Source organism: Phyllostomus hastatus, unplaced genomic scaffold (assembly GCF_019186645.2).
Source record: "Phyllostomus hastatus isolate PE091 unplaced genomic scaffold, TTU_PhHast_1.1 phas_contig_471, whole genome shotgun sequence".
Taxonomy (NCBI): Eukaryota; Metazoa; Chordata; class Mammalia; order Chiroptera; family Phyllostomidae; genus Phyllostomus; species Phyllostomus hastatus.
The window spans coordinates 660,016-680,061 of NW_025333887.1; the positions used below are offsets into that span (position 1 = coordinate 660,016).

At 53.5% G+C, this 20,046-nt stretch overlaps 1 protein-coding gene across 2 annotated transcripts; it reads right to left on the reverse strand.

The window, feature by feature from the left end:
• Positions 1 to 131: 131 nt before the first annotated feature.
• On the reverse strand, positions 132 to 19,689 carry ARHGAP4 (Rho GTPase activating protein 4). Of its 2 annotated transcripts, XM_045845471.1 has the most exons (22): positions 19,573 to 19,689; positions 15,119 to 15,323; positions 14,881 to 15,043; positions 14,592 to 14,654; positions 14,171 to 14,359; positions 13,332 to 13,460; positions 13,023 to 13,244; positions 5,978 to 6,079; positions 5,634 to 5,825; positions 5,458 to 5,542; positions 5,127 to 5,154; positions 4,772 to 4,874; positions 4,156 to 4,216; positions 3,993 to 4,070; positions 3,774 to 3,908; positions 3,562 to 3,667; positions 3,233 to 3,466; positions 3,065 to 3,138; positions 2,794 to 2,977; positions 2,510 to 2,602; positions 2,101 to 2,194; positions 132 to 940 (listed from the first exon to the last, which is right to left on the reverse strand). In XM_045845471.1, the coding sequence occupies exons 1-22, from the start codon at positions 19,637 to 19,639 to the stop codon at positions 707 to 709; spliced, it is 2,841 nt and encodes a 946-aa protein (XP_045701427.1). In that variant the 5' UTR covers positions 19,640 to 19,689; the 3' UTR covers positions 132 to 706. The 2 variants fall into 2 exon arrangements, with proteins under 2 accessions (XP_045701427.1, XP_045701426.1); XM_045845470.1 differs by having other exon boundaries at positions 2,794 to 3,138.
• Positions 19,690 to 20,046: the final 357 nt, after the last annotated feature.

Sequence of the window (20,046 nt, forward strand, 5' to 3'; positions counted from 1 at the left end):
GTGAGTCTCCTTGGATTAGGCTAACAGCGGGTGTGAAGGTGACATGGAAAGACATTCTCAGAAGCCCCCAAATACACACAGCTCCACAGACACATGTGTGACTCTGGAACCCATGATGCAGGTGACCGAGCCTTCAAATGTACAAGTCCCCAGTCCACATGGCCCTATGCCAAGTCTCTCCCGCTGCCTGCAGAGGCTGTTCCAGCTGCCCAACCTTCCCCCTTTGTTGAACACCCTGGCATCAGGCCTCAAACAGTAGGGGTGCCAGGGGGTTGGCCCTGCACCCACCTGCCCAGTCCACCAACACAAGAGAACTGGCTCACGTCGGGGGTCAGTCTTTATGGATGCTGCCAAACCCTGCCAGTCTCACGTCCTCGGCTGAAGCAGAGACGGGCCTGGGTACTGACAGGCATGCTCCCCTGAGCAAGGGCACACACCACCCGACAGCCCTCACAGAAAAGCCAGGTAGGGGCTTGCCCCCAGCCTCCCTCTTTGGCTGCCTCCTAAAAGGGCCCAAGCCAGGGCTAGGGCAGGCAGGGGCTTGTTTGGCCGGCCATGTCCTTCTCTCTGCAGAGGGTCAGGAGCAGGTGTTCAGTGCTTGCTGGACAGGGCTGGACAAGGCAGGGAAAAGCAAAGGGCCTGGGAAGGGTAGAGTCTTGCTGGTGATCCCCTAGGGTGGGGGGCCCGCTGAGGAGCCAGCAGCACCTCAGTGTGGCTTGAGGGGTGAGTCTGGGCCCTGGGGGTGGGACGTTGAGGGTGAGGTCGGGGCCCCAGGGCTGCGGGAGAAGCCTTTGTGCTTGCCGAGGCGGCCGCAGCCTGGAAGCCTTGGGCTACGGGGCCCGGGGCCAGGAGAGCTGGTCGATGCTGGCCCAAGGCCCTGACGGACAGCAGCTTTGCCCAAGAGCTCCTTAAACACCGAGTCCATGGTCTGTGCCACAGCCTGGCAGAGAGGTGAGAGAAGAAGGGCCTCTGGTAGGAGTGTCCCCCACTGCCCAGCCACTCCCCCTCCCCCTGGGTCAGTGAGATGACAACTAACCCGGGCATGAGGCCCTCCTACCCTCTGTTGCCCGAGCCTCCACCAGAACTCCCCACTCCAAAAACAAAGTCCTCTGCCACCAACCTGTCACCGGGCCCTTCCTCTCTATGCACCCTCAGTTACTGTCCCTCCTCCCTTGCCCAGTTTACCTTCTGCCACTTTTGGTGGGACTCTCACAACCTCCTTTGGGGACAGCAACCTTCAACCAGCCTTGATGTGTGGGAGCCTCATGCCTACTCTCTCCGTGGCTGAGACCTGCTACATGACCTCGGGGGCCACCAGCATGCAGGACCTCCCAGGTCAGCAGTCGCTTGCACCTCGCCTGGACCTGCCTGCTGCCTGCCTCCCCCCAGAATGTCTCGGCTGCACTGCCCCACTCCTACCGCCTGCTGATCCAACTCAGCCCCCTGCCCCTGTGTTCCCAGGCCTGGCCACTGGGCTATACCTAGGACACAGTGTGCTCTCCAGCTCTCTCTGTGAGCGCAGACTGTCCCTAGAGCCTCTGTCTCGGCTGGGAACAGTGAGCACCCATCAGGTGGTCAACACAGGCTCATCAGACAGAGCAGGGGCTGGGTCTCCCCAGGTTGCGCACCTTGCCAGGGCTGCACACAGCACCTCCTCTCTCCTCCTGACAGAGCCACTGTGCTGCCCAGCTCCCCAGCCAGCCACCCCCTCCAGCCTCTTTCCATCTGTCCCTCTCATCTTCCTTGGCCCACCAAGCTCCTGCCATGTCACCATCTGTCACCTAGCTTTGCTCCAGATTCCAGCCTTAAAGGCTGTCTGATAGCCTGCGCCCATGCCACTTACCACTTCCCGCTCAACCAACCATAAAACCCAAATGCATGAGCCTTCATGTCACCCTGTCCCCTGCCTCTGGGCATGTCCTTCCCCTTAAACTTATACCCTTGCTGACCTGTCACTTTTTGGGTTAGCCTCAAGCAGCCTGTCTGAGGCCAGGAGAGGCAGACTTAAATCTTAGGAAGGAAGAATCTGATTCATAAGGGGAGGCAGAGACCCCCAAGAGACATGCTCCCACCTGCCACTCAGCCAGTGCCCGCTCTCACCTTATCCACCTCCACATGTCGGTCTGGGGAGGTTGGGACCACGAAGTGCCGTCTGTGCCCAGAAGGGCCCCCAGGTGAGGTGCATGGCTCTGGCCTGCAGGGCACAGACAGTGAGCCTGGCAGGGGCCCTGGGAAGTCCCTGCACTGAGCTGGCAGTGGCTCCTCCCATCTCAGGGTGTGCCCAAGGGAAAAAGACAGCGGGGCTGGCCCAGAGGGTCCATCCTATCATCCACTGACATCCCTCACCTAAGTGGGCCCCTCTCCGTGTGCCCAAAACCTGACCCCAGCCCCCTCCAGCCTGTTCATTGTTTGGGACAGGGTTGGCACCCCCCAACAGCGCTCAGGTGGGAGTGGGCAAGTGAGGCCACGAGAACAGGTCTTCCTGATGGGCTGAAAACCCCTTGCTCACCGATGGAAAAACTCCATGGCCAGGAGGCCCTCTGGACTGCTCACCAGCTCCCCTGCAGCCTGCAGCCCCTGGCCCACTGACGGCTTCTCTGCTCTGTGGTCAGAAAGATGGCCTGTTTAGGATGCTGGGGGAGGGTGGCAGGCTTCGTGTCTCAGTGCCAGCCAGAAGTCAGAAAGGCACACAGAAAGCCTCCAGATGCTGGGACTTGGGTTGGTGGAACGGCCAAGACCTGGGTTGAAGGGAAGCTGTGGAGAGCCCCCCGGAAGCATGTGGCACTCACTTACCCCCCAGGCAACGTGATGTACTTGTGGGGAATGAGTCCCCGGTTGCCAGCGCACTCGCCCCACCACCAGTCGCTGGAGGCCCGCTCATGTAGCCGCAGCACATCCCCACGCTGGAAGCTTAGCTCCTTGGCTGTGCGGCCTGTGTAGGCAAAGCAGGCCATGGCCTCCACAACGCCCTCTAGGACTGGAAGAAGAGAGGATCTCAGTGGGAGGGGTGAAGTGGGCATCCAGGGTGGGGACAGGGTGGGGTCCTCCTTCTCAATACCCTCACCATCTTCCTGGGCCAGGGTCCCAGCTTCCAGCTCCGGCTCATTGTCCCCTGCCAGGCCCTCCACCTGGGTGTCCCTGAAGTCCAGAGCAGAGGGAGGAAGATCGGTGGTTGATGGGGCTCCCCTTGGCTGGACGCCCTGCCCCACTACAGGCAGCACAAACAGCATACCCCAGGCAGCTGGCAGAAGGCGGCGCCATGCACTTCTCGTAGACAGGGCCTGGCAGCAGGGTCAGGGACGGGAAAACCCGAGCAGGCTGCACGATGAGCGTCTGCACCAGCTGGTTCACCCGGGCCTGCAAGGCCACAGGGTCCTGCCCAGCAGGCACGGGCAGCAGTGTCGGCCCAAAGCATACGGCCAGGTTGTACGGGTCCATCATGTTCTCATCACTATACTGGGCCAGGCTGGGGGCACATGCAAGTCACAAGCAGGGAACTCCCTGCCCAGTGTCCCCGGCACCCCCCACATCAGCCGCTCCTGCCTCCTAAGAAGCACTCACTGGTTGAGGAAGGTGAAGAGGTAACGCAGGACCACCAGCACCGGTCCCGGCAGCTGTGCTAGAAGGCGGCTCACAAGCTCCACCCGCTCTTCCATGGCCTCCAGCTCTGTGGCCAAGGCCACCACCCCAAAGAGGAAAAAAGCCCACGAGTGTGGACACAGCCACTGGGGATCGGCCCCTCCCACCCAGCCGACCTCAGGCCCTGGCCTCACCAGCAGAAGCCAGAAGCTCTGTGAACAGGTCTGAGGAGAAGAGTGGGGGATCCAGGCTCCGAAAGTAGAGCTTCAGCACTCCCGCCACCGAGTCCAGGTCACGGGCTGTGCAGCCTTCCACCAGTGGGTCCTCCCCTGACGACAATGCAGGGTACGAGAAGGCTGATCACACCCATTCTAGCTAGCCCCCCACCGCCGCCCTACCCTGCCTGTCCCCACCTCTTTCGAAAGCGTCGCGTATCTCTGAGATCCGGGGCTGAGCACCCGACACTCGGAAGATGCCCTCATGCTGTAGGCCTGCAGGAGGACAAAGAGCCAGTGGGCACCGAGTCCTCTCCCCACACCCTCCACATGGGTGCCAGGTACTGGGTGCCAGGCTTACCGTTGAGGTTGATGAAGCGGATACAGCTCTCCACCACCAGGGGCACGGGCTGGCCTGAGCTCTGGGGACAGAGAGGGTGTTCACTTCTCTCTGGGCACAGCAAGTCCCACCACGTCATTTGCTTGCTTTTATTTTATCCTAACAATGTTATGGTTGTTGGCAATGAGGCCTAGCATGCAGCTTGCAAGATTCAGTCCCAGGTGTCTGATGTCCCCCGTGCCGTTTTAGGCAGAGCCTTACATTTTACCTGCTAACTGTTTGCCAGGATGTGCAAATGGCATCCGATTCTGCATGTTGACCTCGAATCAAGTAGCAGTGCACAACTCAAATTGGTTCTTTTAAATGCTCTGTCGACTCTTTGGAATGTGTACATGCATAATCACATCATGACAAATAATAGATGCTGCCTGAGGCTTTGGGGAGATGCCTGTTTCTAGTTCAGGATGTTCCCTTCGATCAGCGGAGGCCTGGCAGAGGCCCACCCAGGAAAGGCGGTTGGCAGTGAAGGACACCAGGGTCACAGGCAGCCGGGTTACAGAGGCAGCCCGGGGCTGGAGAGAGACAAGAATGCAGGGGAGGGCCTGCATTCAGTTGGAGCGGGAGGCAAAGCAAGTACCTGGATAAACTTCTCCATGTCTCCCCCGAAGAGTTTCTGGTTATACTGGGAGCTGGGGCGGGCATGGCGGCTCTTCTGGAATTTTCTCTGTGTGTACTGGGCCCTGTAGTGAATGGAAGCGGACTCTGAGGGTTGTGGGCATGGGGAATAGGGTGCCCCACCGCCCAGCCCAACCAAACAGGGCCCTGGAGCTTGAGAGTTACTTCGGAACCCACTGGGCAAAGTGGAAAATGGAAGCCACAGAGGAATGGGAAGCAGAGCTGGGCCCCGAGGAGAAGGGACAGGGGACATCACAGCTTGACCCTTGCAGAACCCCAGCTCCTCAAAACAAACCAGCCTCTCATGAAGGACTCACCATGACACCTCCTGTTCCTCCTTGTCACCTGGGGGATAGAAAATATTGGTGTGCCTCTCAGGCCAGGAGGCCCTCGATGCGCCACAGAGAGAAACGTGTGGCCTAAAGGCCAAGGGCGCTTAGTGAGGCCAAGGGCGCTTAGTGGGGCCAAGGGCACAACAGAGGCCAGGACCTTTGCTGGGTTATCTCCGTCCCACCAGCAAAGCTCCTCTCTGGTCAGAGAGCAGTACGGGCTGGGTGGGGTTCCAAGGCAGAAGAGCCAAGGGCAGGTGCTGCTCCTGGCCCCTGGGGTGGAGTGGAAGGGACCAAGGAGACCAGGACCAGGGCCCACCTCGCTGAATGGCCTCCTGCAGTTTCTCATGCTTGGCCTGCAGCTTGGCGAGGATGCTCCGTCCACTCAGATACTCCTGTAGCTTCTGGGAAGCCCCCCCAAAAACCCAAAGTTTTAGTCCTAGCTTTGGGTACCCCCTGTACCCTACCCCTGCCCTCCAGCTCAGCCCTCCCCACCGTGATGTAGAAGGTCTCAGTCTCCTGCTGCTGGCCCCTCCTGCGGCCAGCCTGCCGAGCACCTGGGTCCGAGTTGGTGGACTTGAGGGACTCAGTGGAGGGACTGGCCTGGAAAGAGTCGACCACTTCCCCATCTTCCAGTGCCATCACCTCCAGCAGGGCCTGCAGTGTAGCCTTCAGTGTCTTGTTCACCTGGGGAGAAGGCAGGAAGTTCAGGGCAGGAAAAACTGGGGACAGGCAAGGGACAAGAAGTCCAACTCTGAAGAAAAGGGAAGGGGCGGCCATGGCCACCTGGCTCAGTGTCTCCAAGTCTTTGTCCCCATCACAGGCCAGGCCATTCATACCTCCTCTGTCTCTATTGTCTGTCGGTCTAGGCGGCTCTGGATATTCTGGGCTCTGGGTAGAATCTCGTCCCGCAGCTCCACCTCGACCCGGATGTCAGCCACCTACAAAGGGCAGCGTCCGAGGAACTGAGGACTCAAACATGGGAGGGGGAGTAGGGCTGGGCAGCAGACACCAGGGTCTCCAGGGCACGAGGGAACTGAGCGCAGTTCCACTGCCTGATGCACAGGACCACCAGGCCTCGATGCTTCGCGCATCTGGTCCTGGTGAATGGCAAGGGTACTGCCCCAAGGGAGAGGAGCACAACCACACACACCCAGGCCTGTGCACAGACACTCAGGCAGCACCCTCATAACAGCCCCGGGGTGACAGCAGCCTGAGCGTGTAGCAGCTGATGGATGGGTAAGCAAATGTGCTGTATCCACACGATAGAATATTATTCAGCCACGAAAATGAATGAAGTCCTGCCTGCCGTGTGCTGCAACATGGGTGACCCTTGAAGACATTCTCTTGAGTGAAAGAAGCCAGACACAAAAGGCTATATATGGTATGAGTCTGTTTACGTCAAATGTCCAGAAGGAGCAGATTTGTAGAGGCAGGCACACCAGGGGCTGGGCGAAGGGATGGGAGTGACTACTTATTTTTTTTAATGGTCAGGAAGGCTGGGGTCTGAGCCAGAAGATGGAAGGCTTGGCCACACCTCTCCTGGGGAGAGCAGAGGGCAGAAAAACGGCTTACTCTAATCAGGCAGAAATAGATTCCCACGAGCAGTGTGGGGGTGGGGGGCTGGGAGGAGAAAGCTTTAGGAAGCGAAGAACACATAAACACCCAGAAAACTCTGACATCAAGTTCAAATTGAGAGTGAGGGCTTCCCTTACCCATGACAGGATAAACACACCCTGCTCTCTGCTCCCCCATGCTCCACCATAATGGGACGCATAAAGGTAGAAGTCACAGGGACACCCGGGAGAGGGGAGGAGACGACAGCACAGAAGAAATGTCAACAGTCTTGTGGAAGATGGAGACCAGAGTATCTGACTCAAATGAGCGCAGACAGTAACCAGTCAAAGCAGCCACTGAAGCCAGAAAAACTCAGAAGGTGGAGGCAGTGGGTGCTTCCCAGGTGCAGGGGACTAGCTAAAAGTCTGTCTAGGAAATGATACCATGGTTTCTCAAAACATTACACGTAGACTTGTCACATGATCTGGCAATTGTGCTTTGGAGTATCCACCCAAAAGAAGTGGAAACAGGTTCTAGAAAAGATATTTGCATACTTCTGTTCATAGCAGAGGTATTCATAGTAGTCAAAAGATGGAAGCAGCCCTAGCCAGGTAGCTCAGCTGGTTAGAGTGTCTGCCCAATATGCCAAGGTTACAGGTTCGATCCCCAGTCAGGACACATACAAGAATCAACCAATGAATGCATAAGTAAGTGGAACAACAAATCTCTATCTCCCCCACCCCTTCCTCTCTCTCTATAAAATGAATAAACAAAAAAAATTTAAAGGTGAAAGCAACCCAAGCGTCCACCGATGGAGGAATAGACAAATAAAACATGGTCTCTCCATGCATCAGAATGTTATTCAACCTTAAAAAGGAACAAAATTCTGATACATGTTTCAACATGGATGAACCCTGAGGATATTATGCTAAGTGAAATAAACCAGTTACATAAAGACAAATAGAGCCCTGGCTGGCGTAGCTCAGTGGATTGAGCACAGACTGCGAACCAAAGGCTCGCAGGTTCAATTCCCAGTCAGGGCACATGCCTGGGTTACAGGCCAGGTCCATAGTGGGGACCACGCCAAGAGTCAACCACACATTGATGTTTCTCTCTCTCTCTTCTTCCTTCCCTTCCCCTCTCTAAAAATTAAAAAAATAAAAATAAAAAAAAGACAAATAGTGTAGGATTCCACTTGTATGAGATCCCTGGAGTAGTCAAATTCAGAGACAGAAAGCAGGGTGGTTGGTGCTAGGGTTGGGGGAGGGGAATGCGGGGGTTAAGTGTCTATAGGAACAGAATTTCAGTTTGGGAACATGAAACGTTCTGGAGATGGATGGTGGTTGTGGTTAATGTGCTTAATGTCATTGAACAGTATGCTTAAAATGGTAAATCTGGGCCCTGGCTGGTATGGCTCAGTAAATTGAATGCCAGCCTGTGAACCAAAGGATCGCTGGTTTGATTCCCAGTCAGGGCACATGCCTGGGTTGTGGGCCAAGTCCCCAGTTGGGGGCACGTGAGAAGCAACCATACGTTGATGTTTTTCTCCCTCTCTTTCTCCCTGTCTGTAAAAATAAAAAAAAATAAAATCTTTTTAAGAATTCATAGTTTACAAAAATGGTAAATCTTTTTTTTAAGATTTTTATTTATTTATTTTTAGAGAGAGGGGAAGGGAAGGAGAGGGAGAGGGAGAGAAACATCAATGTGTGGTTGCCTCTCGCACGCCCCCTACTGGGAACCTGGCCCGCACCCCAGGCACGTGCCCTGACTGGGAATCCAAGCAGCGACACTTTGGTTTATAGGTTGGCACTCAATCCAATGAGCCACACCAGCCAGGGTGGTAGATAAATCTTGATTAAAAAAAAAAGTCTTTCTAAACAATAAAACAAACAAGCAAAATAAAACCAAAGACACTGAAATTGAGAACAGGCTGACAGTGACCACGGGAGAAAGGGGAGGGAATTTCAGGGGAAAAGGGGAAGGGTTTACAGGAACAAGTATAAAGGACACATGGACAAAAACTGGGGGGTGGGGGTGGAAATGGGCGGGAGGTGGGGAGGGATGGGTGGGTGGGCTGGGATGGGAGTAAAAGACAGAAAACTGTACTTGAACAACAATTAAAATAAAATTAAATAAAATATTGTTTTAAAAAAGTCTTTCTATACCATAGGTAGCACTGACATTAGAAGAATCACCCCCTCAAACCCACACAGTTAACAGAAAGCTAGAAGGGCCTGGCTGGCGTAGCTCAGAGGATTGAGCGCGGGCTGGGAACCAAAGTGTCCCATGTTCGATTCCCAGCCAGGGTACATTCCTGGGTTGCAGGCCATAACCCCCAGCAACCGCACATTGATGTTTCTCTCTCTCTCTCTTTATCTCCCTCCCTTCCCTCTCTAAAAATAAATAAATAAAATATTAAAAAAAAAAGAAAGCTAGAGATTTACTCTTTGGAAAGGATAAATTGGGGGAATTCTGGACTCAGGGACACTAGTCACAGCTGAAGAAGGAGGCGAAACCCCCCACAGATGAGAAAGAGTGGAGCAGCCGCCACCATCTGGAGCAGCCCCAGCTGGGTCTTACTGCTGTCCCACTGAACATGAGGAACATCATAGACAATCAGCATCAGACAAGGCCCCTTTGTGACCATGATGGCTGATAGGCTGAAGACTGAAACAAGACCACTGTGTAATCACGTCTGAGCACAGACAAACACACACATATTGGCCAAGCCACAAAAATAAGTAAACCTGACCCTGTCCCAGCTCATGAATGACTACTGCTTCCTCATCAATGACAGCTTTACTCTCCCTTCATCCCCCACCCTGCCTTCTAGAAGATTTATCAAGACATCCTAAGAACCCTGAAGCACCAATCCAAAAGAACCTATGCACCCCAATGTTCATAGCAGCACAATTTACAATAAGCAAGTGCTGTAAGCAACCTAAGTGCCCATTAATAAATGAGTGGATCAAAAAACTGTGGTACATTTACACAATGGAATACTATGCAGCAGAGAGAAAAGGAGCTCCTACCCTTTGTGACAGCATGGATGGAACTGGAGAGCATTATGCTAAGCGAAATAAGCCAGGCAGTGAAAGACAAATACCATATGATCTCACCTTTAACAAGAACTTAATCAACAAAACAAACAAACAAGCAAAATAGAACCAAAGACACTGAAATTGAGAACAGGCTGACAGTGACCAGAGAGGAGAGGGGAGGAAATTTCAGGAGAAAAGGGGAAGGGTTTACAGGAACAAGTATAAAGGACACAGGGACAATAACAAGGGGATGTGGAAACGGGAGGGAGGTGGGGAGGGCTGGGGGTAAAAGGCACAAAACTGGACTTGAACAACAATTAAAATAAAATAATAAATAAATAAATAAATAAATAAATAAATAAATAAATAAATAAGACACACAAAGTTACCCTTGCTTTCTGACAGCATCCAAGCCAGGGTCAATCCTCTCCCCAATCCCCACCCCGATTCTAGCCCAAGTCCTAGAGTTTTTCCTGAGACTTGCTTCCCTAGTTCCCCCCAAGGTATGAGTCTCGCTTGCAGCAATGATCTGAGTTCCTGCCCAGCCACCCCGTGGGGAACAGCACTGTTGACCAGCACGGCTTACGCACATCATGTATCTAATTCCCTCTCTGTGCCCCCTCTTAAATATGAACTGATGGCCAAACCAGCCATTTAAGGAAAGCTCTAAAATGACAGACATAGATCAAAGCAAGTTTTTAAAAAATACTGCAAGAGAACCTGGCCAGGTAGTTCAGTTGGTTATAGTGGCATCCTGATATGTCAGCATTGTAGGTTCAATCCCTCATCAGGGCACATACGAAAATCAACCAAGGAGCCCTGGCTGGTGTGGCTCAGTGGATTGAGTGCTGGCCTGAGAACCCAAGGGTCACTGGCTTGATTAGTCAGGACACATGCCTGAGTTGGGGGCCAGGTCCCCAGCAGAGGGCATGTAAGAGGCAACCACACATTGATGTTTCTCTCCCTCTCTTCCTCCTTCCCTTCCCCTCTGTCTAAAAATAAATAAATAAAATCTTTTTTTAAAAATCAACCAAGAAATGCATAAATAAGTGTAACAACAAGCCGATGTGTCTGTCTCTCTCTCCTCCCTCCTTCCCTCCTTCAACTCAATTTTTTAAAAAATACTGCAAGAAAACAGAAAATGCAAGGAACAGAGAAAATACCTAGAAAACAAAGATAAACATTTCAGAAAGGTTTGAGAAAATATTGTCTTCATAAAACAATAACAAAGGGTTATAACAGAAATTTAGAAAACAAAAAAGAACTCAGAAAAAAAAAGTATAACAGTAAATTTCAAAAAATTTCAGCACGGGGTTGGTAGAGATAGTTGAAGAAACCTCTAAGAAATCAGAATTAAAAGGCATAGAAATAGGAAATAGGATAGAGAAAAGATAAAGAAATTAGAGAATTAAGCCATGAGGTCCAACATTTAATTATAAGAAATCTTTTTTATTGTGCATTCAATTACAGTCAACATTTAATATTATTCTGTTAGTTTCAGGTGTACAGCATAGTAGTTAGACAATTATATAATTTATGAATGGATCCCCCTGATAATTCAAGTGCCCATCTGGCACCATGCATAGTTATTACAATATTTATAGACCATATTCCCTGGGCTGTACTTCTACCCCCATGACTATTTTGTAACTACCAACTTGTACCTCTTAATCCCTTCACCTTTCTCACCCAGCCCCCAACCCCCTCCCATCTGGCAGTCATTAGTCTGTTCTCTGTGTCTATGAGTCTGTTTCTGTTTTGTTTGTTCATTTACTTTGTTCTTTAGATTCCATATATAAGTGAAATCTTATTTGTCTTTTTAAAATTTTATTTATTTATTTTTAGAGATGGGGGAAGGGAGGAAGAGCGGGAAAGAACCATCAATGTGTGGTTGCCTCTTGTGCAGCCACCACTGGGGACCCGGCCCACAACCCAGGCATGTGCCCTGATTGCGAATCGAACCAGCGGCCCTTCTATTAGCAGCCCATGCTCAATCAATCCACTGAGCTACACCAGCCAGGGCCATGTTTGTCTTTCTTGGTCTGACTTATTTCACTTGGCATAATACCCTCTAGTTCCATGCATACTTATAAGAATTCTTAAAAGAAAAGACTATTAGGGAAGAAAATTATCAAAGAAATAATACAAGCAAAACCTAAGGACACAACTTTCCAGACTGAGAGGACCCACTGTTTGCCCAGCATCATGAAGGGAAGAGAGTCCCCAAAGCATAGCATCCTAAAATTTTACAACAATAGGAAAAGAGACTATCCTGAAAGCTTCATGGAGAACAATTACAGATCATGTACAAAGACTCAGAAATGAAATGGCATTGCACTTCTCACCTATAATAGTGAAAGGAAACTGATTTTCTACCTTGAACTCTATATCCAGCTAAACTACCAATCAATTTCAAGGAAAGAATACAGACATTTTCAGATCTGCTCCAGAGCAAGGCTCTGAAAAAAAGAGGGAGTGTGCTGATTGTCTGGTGTGGAGGCAGGGCCATGAGCCCTACTGCGTGGTGGTGGGGGAGAGCCTGAGCTCGGCTCTTCCACAGAAGGAAGCTGGTCGGGCCTACGGCAAGTTGAAAAGCAGCTAGCAGCCTGCTGCATGATCTGAACACACAGAGGGAATTCCAGACGTAGCAGCTAGAAGACTGGGAAGTGCGTATTTCTGGGGAGTGGGAATGGGAACAGAAAGGGGAGTCGGAGAATAACTGTGTGCCATTGTAAGCCTTCAGTAACCTCTAGGTTTTTAAACTATTACTTTGGTCAAAATACAGACAAAATAACTAAAAGCTCCATGTAATCCCAGCCCATGCACAGTAACCATTAGGATAAATGGGTAAAGGGGAAAAAAAAAGCTCAGATCCAAGTAAAAAGATGCCTAGTTACATTTTCCTGCTTGTATGGTTTCTTTGCCTCTAAGTTTGTGTTATGAAGTGTCTGAAACATACAGAACAATTGGAAGAAGTGTATGTGGACAGCTATATGCCCACCTGCCACCTGGTGTCAACAGTGACATTTTTGCTGTGTTTGCCTTGTGGGGGGTGTCTGTGCCCTAGATGAACTGCAATGTCCTACAGAAGTCTGTTTGCTTCAGATGCGAGTGGGAGACCTCATTTGCCTCCAAGCCAGTGACTGAGGGTCTGAGAAATAAGCTGCACTCAGGAGTTTCAACTCCTTAGCAAAGTGAAATTCATTGACTTACCTCATGGGCAGACAGCACAAAGCCCTTGGCATCAATTCTGGGGGCATTAAGGGGCAGGGGCAGTGACCCTCACCTCATCGCCTTCGTGGGGCTGGTAGTCAAAACGAAGCGGGGGACAGAAGGCAACTGCATGCACCTCCAGCACCTTGGCCTTGTCTCCTGGAGGATCTAGGGCCTCCACTGCCTCTTCCAGGCTGCCCAGGCCCTGCATTTGGGAGGCTTGGGTGCGGCTCTCGGCAGCTGTGTAACTCCGGAAAACCTGCCCCAAGGCCAAGTGGAACCCGGTGTCACAGCACTGAGGAGAAAGCAAGGACACAGCTTGGATAGGCCCCAGTGCACTGGGCGCTGCCCCCCACACCCCGTCTGTCCACCCAGCACTCACGTCCATGAGGTCCAAGACATCATGCAAATAGTAGTTGCTGACGGCAGCGTTGACACTGGCCAGGCTGAGCAGATACTCATTGCGCGCCTTCGTACACTTGAGTTTGTGCTCCAAGAACTTGGCCTGACGCTGCTCAAAACCACACAAGTACACCAGGGCCATCTAGTTAGTCAGACCTCATAGTCTTTCTCCCCTGTCCTCTCCATGTGGACAGTTACACCTGAAGTCCCACAGGCCCCTCAAACAGTGTGGCCAGAAGCCCTGACACACTCACCCAGCCTGCCCTGCTGTGCACAAACCCTCCTGTCTCGGGCTGGCAGCCCCAGTTCTGCCTCAGGTCCTCCCAGCTTGGTACCTCCACATCCTGGTATTTCTGCCACCCTCAACCTCCTCATCCTCTTTTCAGGGCCCACTTCAAATGCTCTTAATCCCTGTATAGTACCCAATCACCCATTCTACGTTTCTTCTTGGCTCTGAAACCTCATAGCACTGTATCAAACAAGGAAGGTGGGGAGAAAGGCCTGGAAGCACCAGAGCTCTCTTCACCCCAGCTCTGCTGGGGCGGGGGACAGCTAGGAGCACAGGGGAGACAGTTACTATCCTCCTGACCTCTCTGTGTACCACTTTATCATGGGGAGCCTTCTAGAGCCGGCAGGGCTAAGCAGGTCCAGGCCCAGGCCCTCCCCTCACAGCTTTGCCAGAGGCTCAGGTCCTCCGCAGCCTCGCCTTGCCCCTCCATGCACCACTTTCCCATAGGCCCCAGTGTGGGCTAGGGACTCACAGGGACAAAGGCCAGGACCTATAGCCTTCACACACAGACCAATGTCCTCCAAGCCCACCTTCTCCACCAGCCGTGATCCCTTCTTGAGGGAGGTCTTGCGGAGGGGCCCCGCCTCCGTGCTGGCGGTGGCTGTGGCAGCAGCAGCAGCACTCCGACCGGCCCGCTTCTCCTCCTGCCGCTCAGCTTCCCGGAGCTTGGCCTCGGCATTCATGCTCTCTGTGTGGTATACCTGGTACGTCTTCTTGGCCTGCAAGGAGGCCCAAGACCAGGCAACCCTGCTGTAGGCCAAGGCCACAGCCAACCCTCCCCCTCTTCCTGGTACTCAGACCTGAGAGCTAGGTAATCCCATGTGAGCACCTAGCCCCCCAACCCTGTGCCCAGGACAGGGAGAAAGGCACCCAATTCTCCTTGAGCCTGGCTTGGTGAGATGCAATGTGATAGCCTCGCTCTGACTGGGGTGGACCTTGCCCCATCCTCACCGTCTGAAGCTCTGACACCACCTCCAGGAGCTCCTCCTGCAGCTGCTGCTCCAGATCCTTACTCTTGAGAAGAAGGGATGTGTGACCAAATCACTACCTCAGTGCAGCACACACTGGGGTGGTCACTTCAGCTTGGCACTAAAGGCTACACCCAGCTTCTTGCCACCTGATACCCATTTGGCTTCCTCCGCCCTCCCAACCCTGATGCCTCTAGATTGAGTACCCACAGACTGCCCTCAATAGATCCTAAGGCTATCGACATCTCCTATACCCAGGGTAAGGGCCTTACCTTCTTGACTATGCGCCCCACATCCTCCGCAATGTGACTCAGGCGCTGGGCCAAGGGCCCGGCCAGCACCTCACTGAGGGCTGCGCTGTCCCGGCTCTGCTGCCGTGTCTGTTGCAGCAACACAGCCCAGCAGTGCAAGGACGACAGGAGAGAAGGCTCCTTTCTGGGGGCAGAGGGGCACTCAGACTGGGAGCAGGACTTGGGCCCCGCTGCAACCATCCTGCCAACGAGAACCTACCGGAAGCTTTGGTGCTCCCGGCTGCCCCCCAGGCGTCCTCCTCTGCTGGAGAAGCGCTCTGCCAGCTTTTCCAGGCCTCGGGAGTACTCCAGCTCCACCTCGGCACGGCGCCGCATGAACTCAGCCAGCTCCTGTAGCAGCTCCCGCCGCAGCTCACCCTGCAGCTCCAGGCAGCGCAATTGCTCACTCAGCTGCCAGCGCATCTCTGTGGGGAACCATGGCTCAAGCCTGGGCAGGAGGCCATCCTGTCCACCCTGAGGGTGAGGGCTAGGGCTGAGGAGGAAGAAGGAAACTGGCTCCCAGGGAAAAGTTACAGGTTCAACCGTCCAGCTGAGCTCAGAACAGCTCTGAGGAAAGGGACCTCTAGGCTGAGGCTAAAGGGAACCAGCCGGCCCAAGTGGTTGAAGAGGAATGGGAAGGCTGTTTCAGGGTAAGAGGAGAGCTGCGCAGAGGCCTACAGGTGACAAGGAGTCTGGCGGATCGAGGAGGGGTGGAACCAGTTGTGATGGTGAGAAAATACAGCTGCCCTAGCCAGGCACCTTTCACTTCGGCTGCCCATAACTCTCTGGTTCCAGGAAAGCCCCTGAATTGCTTCCCCTGCCACTTCCTGCCCCTCAGGTGTCCAGGACCCCAGGCAGAACAGCCTCCCTGCAAACACAGACACACAGGGCTGCAAGGGGGCAAGGCAGCTGCAGCTCTGCCAAACCTGCAGCGGACTTGTGACAAAGAGCAGCCCCACACTGAAGGCCGGCGGCCAGGGAGTGCTGATTGGGTCTGACAAGTGAAGAGAGTGAAGAAACAGGCCTGTTTTTGGCCCCCAGTTCCCACTCCTGATCACAACCCCCAAGGGTACCCCGAGCCCCACCTCCCAGCAGACAGAGCCACACCCAGGGCCCCCACACTTATGGCTTTTGACACTTTATCATTGGCTTGATTGGGCAACACTGCTTTCCCCACATAGGCCTAAAACAAAGAACTGCCTGAATGACAAGCTTAAGCAACCTCTGCAAACACTTTTACCAGCCACTGCGTGCCCAGGTGGGCACTGGGGCTCCTGGGTAAATAAGTCACTGCCAGGTGCGGCCGGGTAGCTCAGTTGATTAGAGCATTGACCCCAATACGCCGGGGCTGTGGGTTTGATCCCCAGTAGCTGGGGCACGTACAGGAATCAACCAGTGAATGCATGAGTAAATGCAACAACAAATGGATAGCTTTCTCTCTCCCTCTAAAACATAATGAAGTAAATAAATAAAATAAGTCACCATCTTGGCTCTGACAAGCAGGTCACCCACTTATGAAGCTATCATGTGTCTAGGGAGGGGCAGTAATTGATTTATCTAGCAGAATGCTGATTACATGCTAGACACAGAGATACAGTGGCAAAGAGGGTTGACTGAGTGCCTGCCCTCATGCAGCTGAGATGGGGCTGGGGGCACAGACAGCCAGCGAACAGATCAGAGCAGGGGGATGGGGAAGGGTTATTTTAGAGGAGGGTGGTCAGGAACAAGTAACACTGGAGAAGAACTGAAGGAAGTGATGGAGGCTGCTGTGGGGACGCCTGGGGGAGGAGTGTTCAGGCCAAGGGAACAGTAAAGGTGGCTGAAGCCAGTGTGGCTGGGGTCAGCTGTGCCAGGGGAAGCAAGGGAGTGTGGAGTGCGAGAGGCCAGAGGGGACGAAATGCACAGGGACCCAGGTCCAGGTGACACCTGGCTGAAGCAGAGGGAGGGCAGCCACAGCTCCCTGGGGCTGCCATGGGGAGCCCAGGAGGAGGCCAGGTGATAAAGGGAAGCACCCAGCCAGGTTAGCAGCTACTGCACCAGTCCACACAAAAGACAGTAAAGGCTCAGACCAGGGAGCCAGCCTGGGAAGATGCGTGAAGTGGCAGGATCCGGGGTGGCTGTTTGAAAGGACTCCACTGTGAACAGCTCATTACCAGTACCGTCTGGATTTCTGGGCTGCCAGTGACTTCCCAGGGGTTGTGGAGTGTAGAGTAGCCTCAGTGGGTTCTGCCCATTGGGCATCCCCATCTCTGACTCTGATCTCCCTTTGGAGAACACCCGCTTCCCATTCTCAGCCCCTGGGTCCCTCTCCCTGACTCCAGCTGCTCCAGATGTTGCTGCCTGCATAACCAGTCCCTCAGGGCCTCCATCCCTATCCACCATTGGCTCCGTGATGGGGCTGGGGCCACGGTCCCCACACTTTCATTAGAATTACTGAACAGGTGCTCTTTTTCCACTGAGGGGTCAAGCTACATAAGTGGAAGCCTGGGGTACGGGAAGGCGTGGGGGGTTGGTGCTTCCTGACAGTGAAACCAATGCAGACCAAGGCAGAGCCAAGCAGTGTCCTTGGATTATCTGAGGCCAGGCTCCAGCGGCTGACTCTCAGTTCCGTGGGCCAGGTGGAGCGGTTTCTATTCCACTTGCAATCAGGAGAATCTTCATTGAATTGCAGTAACATTTTGTGAATAAAAGTATATTTCATTTCATTCCAAGAAATGTCTGAGACCTCCCAGCTCACCACACCTTCCTCTGGCACCTGCCCCACCTTCCCAGAGCAGCAACAGCTCCCTGGGGACAACTAAATAGTGTTGAATGGACCAGCCCGCCAAATTGTTTCACTTATTCTTCAGGGCAGCCACGCCTCGGTCAGGATCCAGACCAACGCACTGGCTGGCATCAAGTAGGAGATTTGGGAGCTAGTGCTTTGGGCTGTGTCTCTGTCCACCTCCCAGATCTCAGTTCAGATGCACTCATCAGACAACCACCCCCTGACCTCTCCCCAAACTAGGACTGGCCCTCTTCCCACCCCCTTTCTTGACCACCGGCTTTCCCTTTATAGTGGTTAGCATCGTAATAGAAACTGTGTGATTCCTTATTTATCAGATGTATCTGAGCTGTAGTAGGGACAGGGCTGGTTCTCTTTTGCTCAGCACTGTATTACCAGGGCCTGGGGCAAAGGAGAGGCATACAAAACGTCTGTCACAGGGAAGGATGGAATCCACTATGCTCGGGCCCCACCAGCACTTCCTGTGAGCAAGGCCCAGGTCTCACTTCTGCTGACAAGCAAAGCAGAAGAGAAGATGGCCTCCCAACCACGACTATGCTGACCTTTCATAATTCAGGGTATCAAGGCAATGATCCTGTTTTCTAGCATGGTAGGAAGTTTCTTTCGGCGCTGGAGGAGGTGGGGGGCAGGGAACAGAAGTTGAAATCTTTGGAGGGCCACAGCAGGCAAACATCTTAAAGATAGCCTTCCTGAAATTCTCAATTTTTCGGTGTGAATTAACTGAGCCATATTTGCTGGCTAAAGAGTTTCCAAAGTCCTTCATCCTCATGACATTTTGGGGCAGCAGGATGGGAGTCATTGTTTCCCTCAGAAATGACAAAGGTGAGGCTTGGAGAGCCAGCTCACCCCGCACCATTGCCTCGAGCTGGCTCTGGCTGGCAGGCGGCTTCCCTCACCTGGGGAGGACTCAGGCATACTTTGGTGTAAATGGCTTGCACTGGTAATTACATTGGAACCTGCATCTCTGGGTTGGAAGGAACTTCAAGGATCATTTCATTCTGCCTCCTAGGAGCCGTGGCATTCTATGACCGTGAGCAAGTCACCTCTCCTTGGAGCCTCAGTGTCTTCCATCGGTAAACAGTGATTGAGAATAGCGTGAAAGACACTGGGAAACTTTCTGGCCCCCAACTGCTGGTGCTTGGATGCTACCTCCTTCCCTTTGTAAGAGTTACCACGCCCTAAATAAAACCCCCAAATCAAACCACAGAAGTTGCCGACAAAGAATTTGCAAAGCTGATTTGCATGCAATTTGTACAGAGTGTTTATCAGCACCCGAAAAGGTCTACTCTTCAGAAGGCTGAGAGGCTGGCCTCGTTGAATTTCTCAGGCCAAGACTCACTGTGCCAGATTGACCCAGAGACCACCACCCTCAGCTCTGAGCCCCTTCAGTGCCCAAGGGAGGGCAAAGGGACTGGGCTACAGGCACTGAAGTGGTTTAAGGACAAAGCCATCCACCTAGGTACACAGACTCCTTTGGCTGGCCCCTGTCAGCAACATCAAGGTGTTTGATTTTGGCTAGAATGCCACTTTGCGGGGGCCGGGGGGGGGGGTGGCACCTCGGTGTACCCAAAGGCCCCCTTCTCTCCTCAGGCATATTGGGTGAGGTGCAAAGAGAACCAATTAGGGTAGTGAGACCAAAGGAAGGGAGTGATGGAGGGATAAAGGAGTGAAGGAAGGGGGAAAGCAAGGGAGAACAGCAGGGCGGTTGAGGCCAAAGGGGTGCAGAGAAGCGGGCAGGGGGCTCCGGCTCCTTCCTCCATCACCCAACCCTCATCGCTAGGGGAGGATACTGGGACCTGGGATTGTGGCAGCGGCACTTTTTGGGCTCCCCCATAGCCTTGGGGTCTCAGCAGGGGACTGGACCAGAAGAGAGCCCAGCGCCCTCTCACCTTTTACTTGCGTCTCATACTCGGCCTGCGGCCCCCGCTCCCGACGCAGCTTCCCGTGCGTGGCCATGGAAGCCGGGCAGCGGCGCCGTCGAGCCCCACTGCTCTCATGCAGCAGCCGTTAGTGGGCTGGGCACTGGGACCTGGGGTTCCAAAGCCAGCACCCTGCACCGGCCCCGCCCCTCTCCGCCCCCAGAGAGACCGGGGGCGGGGCGACCGAGGTTTTGTACTGCCCTCAAGGGCCTTCTGTGGTTCTGTGGGAGTCCCACCAGCCTGGGTCCTTGCCTTCCCTCCCACTGGGCGCTGGGCCATACCTGAACTGCCTTGTGCCCCAAGCTCTCCTGCTAAGCAGCCTGGGCCAGTGTGAGAACCCCAAGGTGTTCAGCAAGCTGGCCGCCTCTGGCGGCCGTCCCCCCCCCCCCCCAGAAGGCTATCTGGCCACCACTGCCAGACAACACCCTTTACAACATGGCCATT